This window comes from Lutjanus erythropterus, chromosome 22 (genome assembly GCF_056507025.1).
Source record: "Lutjanus erythropterus isolate fLutEry1 chromosome 22, fLutEry1.hap2, whole genome shotgun sequence".
NCBI classification, from domain to species: Eukaryota; Metazoa; Chordata; class Actinopteri; order Lutjaniformes; family Lutjanidae; genus Lutjanus; species Lutjanus erythropterus.
This window is the reverse complement of record NC_139338.1, coordinates 28,353,852-28,368,019: the sequence shown is the minus strand read 5'-3', so window position 1 is coordinate 28,368,019 and position 14,168 is coordinate 28,353,852. Positions and strand designations below refer to the sequence as shown.

Sequence of the window (14,168 nt, the reverse complement as noted above, 5' to 3'; positions counted from 1 at the left end):
TGACATTTTATAAATTAAACTTAAAATAATTGTTATTGCAGCCCAATTTTTTTTAATGAATATTAAAACTGAACGTACCGTGAATTTACTCTTTTTAAGCTCTAAATTTAGATTTTATTTTGACTTCAGGATTCATCGATAAGTCGATGGATAGATAATTGATCAGCAGCTTGTGAGAATTTTCTCTTTATTTATTATCAACATCTCCAGGTTTTGGATAAATATGACCAAACATAAAAATAAACTTTTAATCAAAGTTTTGATGTTTACTTTTAACAAACTTGCAGCAAACTGAGAAGTTATTGGTAATTTATTATTTTTCAGCTCTAAATTTGATTTTAACAAACGTGCAGTTTAAGTTACAAACCAAAAACAGCAGCTTTGTGCTAAATGTCTGTTTATGTCTTCTTTATTGTTACTTCCTGTTAATTTAATATTTTTCATTTTGCTTTACAGAAATACAGACATTAAAAAAATCCAAACCTGCCCTTTAAAGTTTGGTTGTTTTCCTGCAGTGTGACTTTACTCCAGCAGGTGGAGCCGTTTGACCACAAACTGTGCGCCGCCTGCTGCTCCTCTGGGAATGAAAACAGGAAACATGTTTCTATTGTGAGATAAATATGATTAATGGAGGTTTATACAGTGTGTGTTTATGTTTGTATGTGTGGATGCATGTTTTACTCCCCAAAAAAGCAAACAAAAAAAAAAACCCAACATAAATCTCTGCTGAAGTCTGAGCCGCCAGTTTACGTCCTTTTATTAAAGAAGTTTAGTCTTAAACACACAGAAACAGCTGCAGTCTGGAGGTGTGACGCCTTCAGAGGGGAGTTTTTAGTTTTAGTTGCTGCTTCTGCTTCATCAAAGTGCTGAAAATGTGACTTTTGTTGAATTTAAATCACCGTAAGCTCACTCATTAAACCACAAGTTTCTTTTATTTTGGCGGGAACAATGATCAAACCATTTTAAAATATGATTTCCCATGCTCCTTAGCAGCAGAGGCGGCGCTGAACGAACACAGCAGAAACAGAAACTCAGATTATTTGAAGGATTTTAGAGCCGACCGGCAGAACGACAGAGACACTCGAAAACGTGTGAATATTTTGTCTGCAAGCATGTATGACAGAAAGAAAGTGAGTGTGTGTGTGTGTGTGTGTGTGTGTGTGTGTGTGTGTGTGTGTGTGTGTGTTAGCCAGAGGAGCAGCATCCTCCGGCGGGCGTGGCTTGCGGTTCGTCGTCGACAATCTGTACCCCCCGCCTACCCGATGCTGATTGGCTGGCCCCGTTACCCTTCAACCTCTCCTCAGCCTGAGCCGTCTCCATCATCCCTGAAAACACAAAACAGAAAAACATGAAAACAACGAAGACAAACAACCGTTTCCTGTTAGAATTACTTCTATTTTACAATTTAATAACATTACTTTAATCTGTGAATGTTTCAGTTTTTTCTCATAAAGTTTTGGCTGTAATCTCAGGATATTTGACTTTTCTTAAAGAAAAAGAAAAATTACCTTATCTTGACCTCAAATATGGCAAATCTCACACAACTGCAGTATCATCAAAATAATCTTGATATTTTTTCACTTTGTTCTGTCCTAGTTAACATGATCTCCAGCTCTAATGTTCATTTCTCAGAAAACGTCACCAGCTGATGATGATGATGATGATGATGTTCAGGTTCTTACTTTTACAGAGGTCCAGGAAGAGCTCCTCGATGCCTTTATTTAACTTGGCTGATGTGTGGTAGTGTTTGGCTCCCACCGACTCCGCGTAACTGCACAGAAACGGACAGGAAGACGAGTAAACGAGCGCGTTCAGATCACTGAGACGTCCACAGACAAACTCTGTCGCCATCGTCTGGTTTGATTGTGTGTTTTCTGTTTGATTCTCACCTCTCGGCCTCCTCCACTGAAACATGTCTGTCTTTGTCCAAATCAATTTTATTACCTGCAGAAAAAACAGAAAGAAGACGTTTAGTTTAATTGGTTGTTGGTTGATGGGTAGATTGAGTAGAGCTCATACAAATAGTCATTCCATCAACTGAAAATTAGCCTGAAACTATTCCCTATTTCCTGTCAGACAGACACCCTCAATTACTAACCAAACTCCATTGAAAAAAGCTGGAATTTTACTTCACAGAACACAGGAGTTGCTGGTCAACTGCTGCCTTGATCTGTTTGTCTGTTGGTGTTATTTTGAGATTTCAGTGCTTTAAAAATATAGTTCAGATTTACCAAAGTCACACACAAACACAAACTAACCAATCGAGTCAGCAGTAGAACAGAAACCCCTGTGTTCTGTGAGGTAAAATTCATGTTTTTTCCTATGGAGTTTGGTTGGTTTGGAGAAAGCCAAACTCGGCTCACATAATAATGGTTTCCCATTAAAAAATAAGGTGAAAATATTCTAAATACAGCTTCCAAAATATCACTCTCTCCAAACCAACCAAACTCCATGACAAAATGAGTAATTTTAGCTCACATCTGTTAGCTCGTTTGTGTTGTTGTGAGACTTTGGTAAATCTGAGTTAACGTTTTAAATCACAGAAATCACACAATCACATAAAATAAACGAACAGATGGAGGCAGCAGTAGACCAACAACTCCTGTGTTCTGTGAGGCTAAAATTACTGATTTTGTGAATGGAGTTTGGTTGGTTTGGAGAGAGTGATATCTGGCTTATGTAACAGCAGTTTCCTGTCAGAAAAGTCTAAAGTGGTAAAAATTTTCTAAATATATTGTACACTTAAACTGAAATTGATTTTTTAGGTGTCTAAAGTACAAACTATCCCTTTAACAGCCTCAGAACGTCACTGTCCTAAACTCACTTTAAAGGACGTCCTCATGTGACTGCTTGATTAAAAACACCATAATCACATTATCAAGCTGCAGCGTCTGTAACTGTAGCTGCCCCACATTATGACCCGTGCGGAGCATCAACAACAAAATCAAGTTAAACACGAAAAAACACACACAAATTGAGGCCACACACACACAAAAAAAATCACTTGATGTTTAGACACTATAGCAACAAAAGCAACAGAGCAGATCCCAACATGAACCCTGACGTGTGTGTGTGTGTGTGTGTGCGTGTGTGCGTGTGTGTGTGTGTGTGTGTGGCCGATCTGCAGCGTTTTTTGAGGCGATCAGACTCATTGATAACGCTGAGAGAGAACGTTGATTTTGTTGTTGATGCTCTCAGATGTTCATCAGGTAAATGTCTGATAAGATTTCTGATAACTTACCTACTATACATAAACAAATCTCGTTCCCCAACATTTTCCTCAACTCTTTCACCCAGTTCTTCACCTGTAAACAAAACACAAACAAACACAAACAAACACACTGTGTTACACTCAAAAAAAGGACGAGCAGGAGAGAATAAGAGGAGAAATAGTAGATAAGATACTGATGTATGGATAAATACCTAAATAATCTGAAGTATCCCGTTAAAGAGAGAGAAGATTAATATCATAGAAAACTCAGAAAACAGCAATAATTCTCATCTGAGAAAAAAAGATATTTCTGCATTTTTTTCTGAAAGAAATTATTTAAATGATTAATCAATTATCAGATTCTATCAGTCCGCTAATCAGTAAAGACAGAAATCATATAAGCTCCATACAGTTTTTAATAAATAACAAACAGAGCAATTAAAATTTTAAAATGTGCTTAAAGTTATGAGTTAAATTACAGATGCATAATTAATCACAATAAAATCACAATATGGCCGAGAGCAGCATCCAAATCACAGAACCAGAACCAAACCACCACTTTTTGGAAAAAGGAAAACGTGAGAAAACAGCATTATAATGAGGAAGACCTCAATAAATATCACATCATCGCAAAATGATGCAGCTGAGAAAACTTTTAACACTGTTTTGAAGGCTCAATTTTAAAGATGCACTTCAGAAAATATTCAAAAGTTATCGGTAAAGTTCCCGTTTAACACCAAACCCCAGCTTTGTGGAATCATAAAGTTGCACAGGTCTGTTATAAGCTGTTATAAGCTGCAGTGTGTTACCTTCTGAAAGGAGTCTTCGTCTGTTATGTCGTACACTAGAATGGCTCCATTGGAGTCTCTGTAGTAGATGGGACCTAACGCATGAAAACGCTCCTGACCTGCTGTGTCCTGCACACAAACACAAACAATAAAGTTAAGTTTTTCACAGTTTCCTTCATGTTTGGAGGCGTCCTAAAAAAAAAACAGCAGTGACAGCTCTTACCCATATGGCCAGATTAACTCTCTTTCCTGTGATGTTGAGCTTCTTTGTGAGAAAGGACGCCTGCAGAGGAAGAGGAGAACGACACGATGATGACAATCACCAGGTTTAATAATTAATCTATCAGGATATAAATGAGGACTTAATCAAAACATGTGGCTCAAAGGTTTCAGAGAAAATCTGAGTCAAACCCTCGAGACCTTTGAGTCAATAATTACAATATCTTATCAAGATCTTTCATTTCACACACGAGGGAAACAATTAGTGGAAATCAATTTAAGTCCATTTTAAAAAAAACTGCAACATGATGTCATTTCCTTTCACTTGTTTTGAAATCTGTGAGTTTATAAAATGAGAGAACAATATATTGATCAGTGACATAAATAAACATTTCTGAAAAGGTTCCCTTACAGTGTAAGGAAACTATAGAACAAATATAGAACAATGACAGTTTTTTTCAAAAAATATATTTTGTTTTTCTGTCCTGACTAATTTGTCATTTATTGGCTAAAATATATGATTTGGTAAAAAAAGTCATAATGTGATTATTTTGACTGAAACTGTGATACAATTAATGGAAATGATCAGTTTTGCATCAAAATTTTCATATTCACTGAAAAAAAATACTATGATGATGAATAATAATAAATTAATCACCAGCTATTCTGATAATCAATTAATTGGTTCCAGTAATTTTTAAAGAAATAAAGTCTCCAGCTTCTTAAATGTGAGTATTTTTTGTTTTCTTTACTCTCCTGTGACATTTTGAGGACGTCAAATACGCTTTCAGAAACACTGATTAACATTTTTCACCGTTTTCTGACACTTTATGGGCAAACAACTATTAATGGATTAATCTGGAAAATAATTAATTAATTAATTGGCTATGAAAATAATCATTAGTTGCATTAGTTTCAAGATGAACTGTCATAACGTCAGTGATCCTCTGACATTACCATCAGTCTCTTAACTTCTAATTAGCATGTTAGCATGCTAACATACTAAACCATGATAAACCTGCTTAGCATTAGCATGTTAGCATCGTCACTGTGAGCATTTAGTCTCATTTTAAATCCTGATTGTGCTCCTGAGCCTCGTCTCGTCCACCACACCTTCGTCCTTTCCTTCCTCTAAAGACGACGTGGTCACATGATCATCTTCATGTTGTAATGTGACCTTTGACCTCCTGGACTCTTATTAGTGGAGGCACCTGAGGGATTAACATGCTGCTGTGATTACATTTAATCTCTCTGGAATGATGACGCCTGAGTAACTACAGATTTAAGAGGAGCAGTAAACTGTTCTTCATCTGTACAGTATGTGGGTCAAAGTTTAATTTAAAACTGATTTGAAAATTGATTTAAAAAATTTTTTTTGATAAAATTGCGATTAACTGTGCAGCCCTAATGCACGGGGACGTGGCGTGTTCCTGCTCTCATGTGCAAACTTGGAACAAAGCTTCAGACAAAGTTTAAATCACAGAATTATTAAACTTGTTTTGTGATCTGTTTTTTCATCATTTAAGTCTAAATTTCATCCGATAATCAAGATAATATCATTATGTTAAGTGGATTAGTCTCAGTCAACTTAAGACTCTTTTGGTCTAAAATAAACAAATAAATCAAACTGACAACTAATTGATTAATGGGGAAAATTATCAACAGATTGATCAGTAATGTCAATGGTTGAAAAATATGTCCAAACATGCAGAGAACACGGACGTACGTACAATTGTGACAGGACTAATCAATCGATTAATTGTTTTAAGTCATTTTCTAAGAAAATAAGCCAAATTTCTTGATCTGAGGTTCTTAAATGTGAATATTTTCTTGTTTTTTTCACTCATTTATGACAGTAAACACTAAATATCTTTGAGTTGTGGACAAAAGACCAAAGACCAAACAACTGATCAATCAATATCCATTTGAATAATTTTTTAGTCAAAAAAAATGTCTGAATTCTCTGACTTCAGCATCTCAAATGTGAATATTTTCTGGATTCTTTACTGACCTCAACGATCAATCGATTATTAAATTAGTCGTCAACTATTTTGATAAACAATTAAATCAGTTTGAGTAATTTTTTAACAGAAAAAAAAAAGGTCAAAATTCTGATTCCAAGGTCTCAAATGTGAATATTTTCTGGTTTCTTCACTCCTCTAAGACAGGAAACTGAATATCTCTGAGTTTGCAGATGTCATTTTGGATTCTGGGAAACACTGATCAATATTTTTCATCATTTTATGACATTTTATGGACCGACCAACTAATCAATTAATAATAAAATTATTAGTTGCGGCTCTACAGTTATAAAGAAACGAGCAGACTGAGACGCAGTGAGGAAGCAGCAGAGGTGGAGATAAGAACATTTTTATTTTCAGTCAACAGTTTTTATCAGAAGGAAGTTAAAAGATAAGTTTTTTTTTATTTTGAGAAAAGCTGATCTAAAATCCACATAATAAAAATATGTATGAACTTTACAGTTGAGTTCTTCTGCAACACTTTCAGGTTCTTTAGTAACTTCCCACGTTGTGCCACCACAGAACATCCGTCAGTTTCATCTGAACCTGTTAAACTGTGAGAGCTGCAGGCTGACGGTTTGTCGAACAGCTCTGATAAGAAACCAAAAAGGTCAAAGTCCTCCTGGGTAAAAGGTTGAGCTTTTTTTTCTCCCCTCTTTGGATTTTTCTGGTTTACTGGACGGTTCAGGGTCAAGATTCAGATTCAAATATCTGAAGGCTCGGAGATTGAGATTTATCACTGAGGAAGTGAGCAGGAACACAATGATGATATGTGGTCATGAAGAAATGTGTGTGTAAGTGTGTGTATGTGTGTGTGAGTCCTGTCAGCTGACTGGGTGTGTTGTTGAACTTGTTCTCTGACCTCTAAATAAGGTGAAGTCTCTGCTCTAAACCGCAGCTACTGCTGACTTATTTTCCTCATTGTTATGGTCATTATACAGTTAATCAATTATTTGTTTCATCTGTTGCTGAGTCGCTAAAATGGTTTTAAACAAAACTGGGTCAAAACCTGGTATGTGGCTGGACAGCATGCAGGAAATGAGCCCAAATGTGGCCGCAGTCATATCAGCTGAGTACTGAAGAAGCCCAACATAACATACAGCAGCTGCAACTAATGGTTATTTTTACTGTTGATTAATCAAATAATCAATTATTAAATTAATCACCCATCGTTTGGGACATTTTTTAAGGGAAAAAAAGTCAAAATTATCTGATTTTGATTCTAGCTTCTTAAATATGAATATTTTCTGGTTTCTTTCTAGTTTCTGAGGACATCATATTGGACTAACATAAAGTAAAAAATTAGCTAGCTAGCGTTAGCTAAAAAGTTAACAAAAAAGTGCCATCTAAGATTAGCTAAAAACTTAGCCAATAATTACATTGTTTGCAAGTTAATATTAGCTGAAAAGATAACAACAACATTATTTTTGAGCTAGCTAAAAAGTTCTTCCACAATAAAGAACAAAATTCAATGGGAAAAAAATAAAATAAATGTCATCCAAAAACAAAAGGCAAAAAAACCCTTTTATTTTAGCTCATAAATATGACTTTAATGATACTCTGACCACCAAAACTGTCATATATTAATTTATTAATGACTATTTTGAGCACCTACACATTTCTACAGTTCAAACTTTGAGTCATGATCAAATCTCTCTGTTATAAACCCCAAATTACAGTACAGCTAAAGTCTGTGCTGACCAGCCTTTTAAATATATAAATATACAAATCTAAAATCACAAAATCACCAATAAACACTCACAATGTAACAGACCGTTCATTTAAAATTGAATATTGAAGCTTAAACTCTAAAAGTGAGTCTGGAATTATCATCTCATCTGATTATAAACTGCAGTTTGCTCTTCAACAATCTTATTTCTTCTGATTTTCTCCTCTGTTCACTCCTTCACCTCTCTCTAAACAACACACAGAGTTTACTCAGGACTTATGAATCATCACTTTGCGTCAGCACTGACAGGTGTGGTGTTGCACAACTATAAAAGATGACACACTGCACTGTGTACATATAAATTCACACTCAGAGTTCAGGACCGTACGGTCGAATAAACAGATGTCTTGACGTTGAATGCTTCTGATAAAGTGAAGGATGACGTGTTCCTTCATCGGTTGATAAAATTCTCCTTAAGTTAAATAAACTTTTTTATAAACTCTTCAATTAAATGGAAAATGCATCATCACAAAGCTGGAAACAGCTGTTTTTCTGACACCATGAAAATTTTTAGATGTAAGGTTCTTGCAAGTGGTGGTGTCAAAAATATAGATTAGATCTGCAGCAATTGATTTTAGTAATCAAGTAATCTATCGATTATTCTGGTGATTAATCAAGTAATTGAATAAGAAATATTGCATGCTCTGCATCATCTAAAGAAAAATGTTAATTTTCTGCCCTCAATTTTGAGTCAGTTTGGACGACATTATGCAGTTACGCAAATAATAAAAGATGGCCAGCTATGATTGGTCGAGCTCCAACACGCAGTCTGTCACGGTGAGAATTTATGACTCTACGATCGACTGATCTGACCCAGAGACAGAACCGTTTGATCCTGGAATAATAAACACAGAAATGGGGAAAATACTGTGAAACATCTCTGTGTCTGATAAACTATGTGAATGAGAAGGAAAATATGTAAAAACTGTCACTTTTTCCTCAGTGAAGAGTCTCGTGACAGATTGATCATGCAGAGCTCGTGCTGGGAGATGACTGTTTCTCCACAGTCTCTCCTCCGTCCTCTCATCTCCTCATTTAACAGCTCACGTTAACGTCGTTCTGCATCTGAACTCACATTAAACATCTGCTTCTACGTATAACAGTTTGTTTGTCTTCAATCGGCCATAAAATCATTATTTATCTTTTATCACCCAGCCGTGGTCCCATAATGCACCTCTGGGCAGTGGGTCACATGTGAGGAAGAGTAAAGTGAGTCTCAGCCCTGCAGATATGAAGCTGAGGAGCATTCAGGACCATGTGACTGTGACCTGAAGGGGTCTCCTCCTCCTCCTCCTCCTCCTCCTCCCATCATGCCCTTCTGTCTCCTACAGACAGCTGAGGCCATGAATCAAACTTTGGACGCTGAGACGCTGCACCTGAGAACCTCTTCAGTAATTTATTTACTCACTCAATCTGTCCTCTATACACCAACTACAAGACGTGATTTCCTCGAACAGATTTCTGGCTTCAGGCTCAAACTTCAACACAAGGAGCTGCGACTACGCAACTGTTCTGCTGATGATGCAACCTGCGCGCAGACTGCGAGGTGTTCGACTGAGACACCAGTTTACACGACTGAGTGAGGCTCAGAGCTGCAGAGGCTCTGTGGTGGACTGATTGGGTCTGAAAGTCATTATTATTGATGATCTCTGGCTGCTCATGGAAAAGCTGCATCACTTCCTGGAGTTTCCCCTCTTCTTTTTTTCCTCCCTTTTCTGTTTAAACCTTCAGTCAGTCAGAGGTTTGTGTAACCTGAGAGCAGCAGATCAACAACCAACATTAACAGCAGCTTCCTCTGACTGTGGCTGAAATATGAGATATGCAAACACACAGAGGCTATAACAGCATTTATCAGCTGTCTGAGGCCACGTACACAGAACACAGATATGAAGGAATATGAAAACTATGTGTACATTTGGAAAGATTCCATCTACAGCTGGAAACTTTATTTATCCTTTCAAAGTTTGTCAGCTCCTGTACAAACAAGACTAGAGCTGCAACTGACCAGTCATCTTTTTTATCCAAATGCTCACATTAATCAGTTGTAATAAGTAGTGAAAACTTCTAACTACAGTTTTCAGTTTAAGCTTTACTGAACATTGAATTTCTTTTTAATTAATCAGTTTTGTCCTGTAAAAAAGTTGAGAAAGTCATAATTTCAGGGCAGTTACCATCACTAGATTTTCAAGATTTGAATCAAACTCAAATTATTATTATTGTTTTATATCTGATTAATCTATCAGATATTCTGACTAATCTGTCAGGTCTATACAATGTCAGAATATGGTGGAAAATGTCGATCAGTGTTTATCAAAAACACAAGATGACATCCTCAAATGTCTGTTTTTTTTCTTGTTTACTGTCAGAGAGAAGCAAAGAAACCAGAAAATATTCACATTTAAGAAGCTGCAATCAGAGAAATTTGGCTGTTTTTTCTTTAAAATAAAAAAAGACTCACAGCAATTAATCAATTATCAAAATAATTGGCAATTAATTTAATAGTTGATAAGTTGTACTCTGCATCACCAAACGGAGGTTCCCATGGCAACGTGATGTTGTTACATCACATTATGTTTCTTTATTATATGGCTTCACTCAGCAAGTTTTAATTTTTAATGTCTTTGCTTATAAAGAACTTCGTCAGAATATAATCTGCTTCTGACCACGTGATCAGTTCAGCATCAGTTACCATGGTGATCTAGCCAGTTTAAAAAAGAAACAAACCTTCTTGACACTGGAGACTCTGACTTTAGACTCAATATACCTCGTTAACACATTAATCTCGTCCTCTGGTAAAGTCACACAATTACCCAACTTAACCGTGATGTAGCCTTTAAAACCAGGAAAACACAACACATACAATGTATCACGATAAAACGATATCTAGTCTCATATCTTGATATAATAATAACTGATTTACTACCCAGCCCTATTTACTGTGTCATAAAAGAAAGAAAAGCAGCAGCTGGAATCAGAAGCTGCTTGTTGAATGAAGCTCAGAGGAAAAGAAAACAGAAGTGAACACCTGTTAAAGAGGACGACAGGAGAGGAAATGAAACTTTTCTTTGATAAATACTGTGTGTAATAATGTGGTTTAACCATTAGGATCACAGAAAAACTTTCAGGGTTTGAGATTTGACTTCAGTACTGAAATTTGACAACTTCAAGCTGTTTTTAAATAGATATTTTGATCAATAATAATCAGCTTTCTCCCATTTTATCTCCTGATTAGTTTCTTTGTTTGAATCAGGAACAGAAGGTGACAGTTGCTGCCACCGACATTAGTTGGTGGCAGGTCTGGCTGTGTCTGCTGGTTGAGTCTAAAAGGGAACAGAGAATTTGCGAGACTCTCATGAGATTTTTCATGATTTCGGCACTCTTGCAAGATCTCGCAGTTTGGGGTTCCCCTCTAGACACCGGTTCTGGATAACTGGATTGACGATGTTAAACAGCAGCCCTCAGTAAGTGATGAAGGTTCCTTTTAGGATGATGATATTAATGTTCTTCAGGTTTAACACAGCAGTTAGACGCTGGTTGTGACTAGGCCTGGACAATATATCAATATATCAATATATTAATATATCGTATCATGACATGAGCTTTTTTCTTCATATTGTTCATTATATCATCATAAGTGTCAAATTTTCCTGGTTTCGGAAGCCGCTACACAGTAAAATAATGTCATTTTCTGAACTTATTAGACCGTTCTAGCTGTTCTATTATTTGATTTTACTCACTCTCTTAGTCATTATATCCACATTACATATACGTAATTATTTTGCAAGAAGTCCAATTGTGTTGATATCTTGTGAAATACAGTAATTCCTACAGTATTGTTGCATTATTGAGGGGTGATTTAGTCGCTTTCATCCCTCAGAGTACACAACATGTAGTCAGTCGCAAACTACATGATCAATAATTATAATATTTATCGATATCAATCAATATGAAACCTCACTATCGTAACAGGTTTTTCAGCTATATTGCCCAGCCTAGTTGTGACAATAGCCAATGGAGAAAAGAAAAAACAGACTGTACTGAGCAATATTGCTGCCTCACCACATTCATTCATTTACAAGTTTTTTGACACATTTTGCCTTTAAAAAATATTACACTTCCTGCGATTTGAAACCAAACCTTCAATCAGTATGAGAGCGAGGAGATGATGACTGAATTTTCATTTTTGGGTGAAGCAGCCCTTTACATGCCTGTAAAAATACGTCAAACTTGTCCATAAGCAAATTACTTGAGTAAATGTACGTAGTTACTTGTATTAATTACATTATAATGGATAACTCAGGTCAGATTGAGCAGCATTTGATTCAATTATGCAGCAGGGATTATTATTGACGACCTGACAGTGTGATTTATGCTAAGGATTTAGGCTGATCAATACATTTAATTATTAAAACACTGATTATTGGAAGTGTGTCTAGCAGTGATATCGGGATAATTTAAGCTGGTAACAGGTGTATTTCTCAGCAGGTATTCAGATCTTGGCCCCACGCTGCTCTGCTGGCTCTCACCCCGCTCACCCCGGTTAATCTCGGCTGTTCGGCAGCTCCACTTCCAGCCACAACACATTTCGCAATATTAGCCCCGCTCCCCTGGCCGGGACGGCTCGGGCTACACAACACGCACACACACACACACACACACACACACACACACACACACACACACACACACACACACACAAATGACAGCAATACAAACACCCCCCACCGCCCCGACAAACACCCCCACCACCCCAACCTCCACCCCGACAAACACCTCCACCGCCCTCTGATTTGATTTCCTAACAAACAAACAGGTTCCTGAGCTGTCAGGCTGTGTTAGCAGAAAGCTAACCGGGCTAGCAGCGCTCTTACCTGGAGAGTTGTGATGTGTTTGTCGTTGAATTTGTTCTCGCAGTATCGCAGCACCAGAGACGTCTTCCCCACACAGCCTTCCCCCAGCAGCACCACCTTGAACGAGTAGGTTTTACCGCCCGTCCCCCCCGCCGCCATGGCCGGCAGTCTGTTAAACAAGAAGTCCTCCGATTTACGATCAAAACAAGCGCTGCTAAAGCTAATGCTAATGCTAACCCCGTCTGAACTCAGCTCCTCCTGCGCAGCTCACATCAGCTTCCCGCTTCAGAAAAACAGATTAAATCAGGACAGAAACACGTCGACAGCATTAACGAGTCCGACCTCTATCAGTATCCGCCAACAGGTAAGAGGGGGACGGCTGTAAACTGTCACCTACTTCCCCTTTCAGCCTCATACGATGCCTGCTTTTCACCCAACTAATGGCGTCTCTCTGAGCTAGCTGTTAGCCGGCTAGCTACGCCGAAGATCGTCTATATTCTGTATGATGGATCACTTAGTCATTGAGTACTGGGCTTGGTTTTACCCTGCAAGCGTGGAAGCTCGGTGAGATGAAAATGAGTTATCATCTCAAAACAATGAGAAATTTTCTCAAAATAATGACTCAAAAACAAAGTCATTGTTTTGAAAAAGTTTCTCATTGTTTTTTAGATATGTATTCATTTTGACAAACTTTCTAATTAATGTGAAAACGTTTCTCGTTATTTTGAGATAAAAGTAATTATTTTGAGAACTGGATCACAGAATCTTTTTTTTTTCACCACATTGGCAGCAGTGGGTTTCCATACACTCCTCACTCCTTTTGACTTATTGCTTGTATCCGTCTTCAACACAATGTATTTCCTCAGACGTGATTTATTTCCTCGGCTGTGGAGTGAGTCCAAAGGTTGGAGTCAATGGACACCGGGTGGCACCGGACTCTCTTGTTCCTTTATTCTGTAGTTTTGACCCAGAGCCATGGCTCAGCAGTACTCAGAATCTGCAGCAGAGTGAGGGCTCTTCATTGTTCGCTCCTCTCTGCAGCATCACATGATGACAGTCGGCCGCCTGTCAGAGCCCTCCGAGCTGCTGCTGCTGGGGGTTTGTGATGCTGCACATCAAACAGCCTCACAACATCATCATAACTCATCATGTGGACAGACATTGGACAGAAATGTGAACCAATTTTCCTCACTGGCCTCGATTCAAACGGAAGTCTGGGTTCTGGAACGTTCATGTGATGCTGAAATGCATTTTGTATTATTGTCTTTGTTCCTTTTTCCATGTAAGTTTTTTTTTTTCACATTTAATGTATCTTTTATTGGGATTGAAAGAATTTAGAATAAAAAAAAA

At 37.4% G+C, this 14,168-nt stretch overlaps 1 protein-coding gene across 1 annotated transcript; it reads right to left on the bottom strand.

Moving 5' to 3' along the window:
• Positions 1-292: 292 nt before the first annotated feature.
• rab21 (RAB21, member RAS oncogene family) lies at positions 293-13,341 on the bottom strand. The gene is made up of 7 exons (XM_084711278.1): positions 12,840-13,341; positions 4,223-4,282; positions 4,021-4,128; positions 3,242-3,305; positions 1,890-1,944; positions 1,683-1,771; positions 293-1,325 (listed from the first exon to the last, which is right to left on the bottom strand). The coding sequence occupies exons 1-7, from the start codon at positions 12,975-12,977 to the stop codon at positions 1,186-1,188; spliced, it is 654 nt and encodes a 217-aa protein (XP_084567404.1). The 5' UTR covers positions 12,978-13,341; the 3' UTR covers positions 293-1,185.
• Between the last annotated feature and the right edge of the window lie 827 nt (positions 13,342-14,168).

Excerpts from the sequence above, each read along its gene's own strand:
- rab21 (XM_084711278.1), bottom strand. The coding sequence starts at position 12,977 with ATGGCGGCGGGGGGGACGGGCGGTAAAACCTACTCGTTCAAGGTGGTG. Across the intron at positions 4,283-12,839 it reads AACACATCACAACTCTCCAG|GCGTCCTTTCTCACAAAGAA; the intron begins GTAAGAGCGCTG and ends CTTCCTCTGCAG. Across the intron at positions 1,772-1,889 it reads TCAGTGGAGGAGGCCGAGAG|TTACGCGGAGTCGGTGGGAG; the intron begins GTGAGAATCAAA and ends GTTTCTGTGCAG.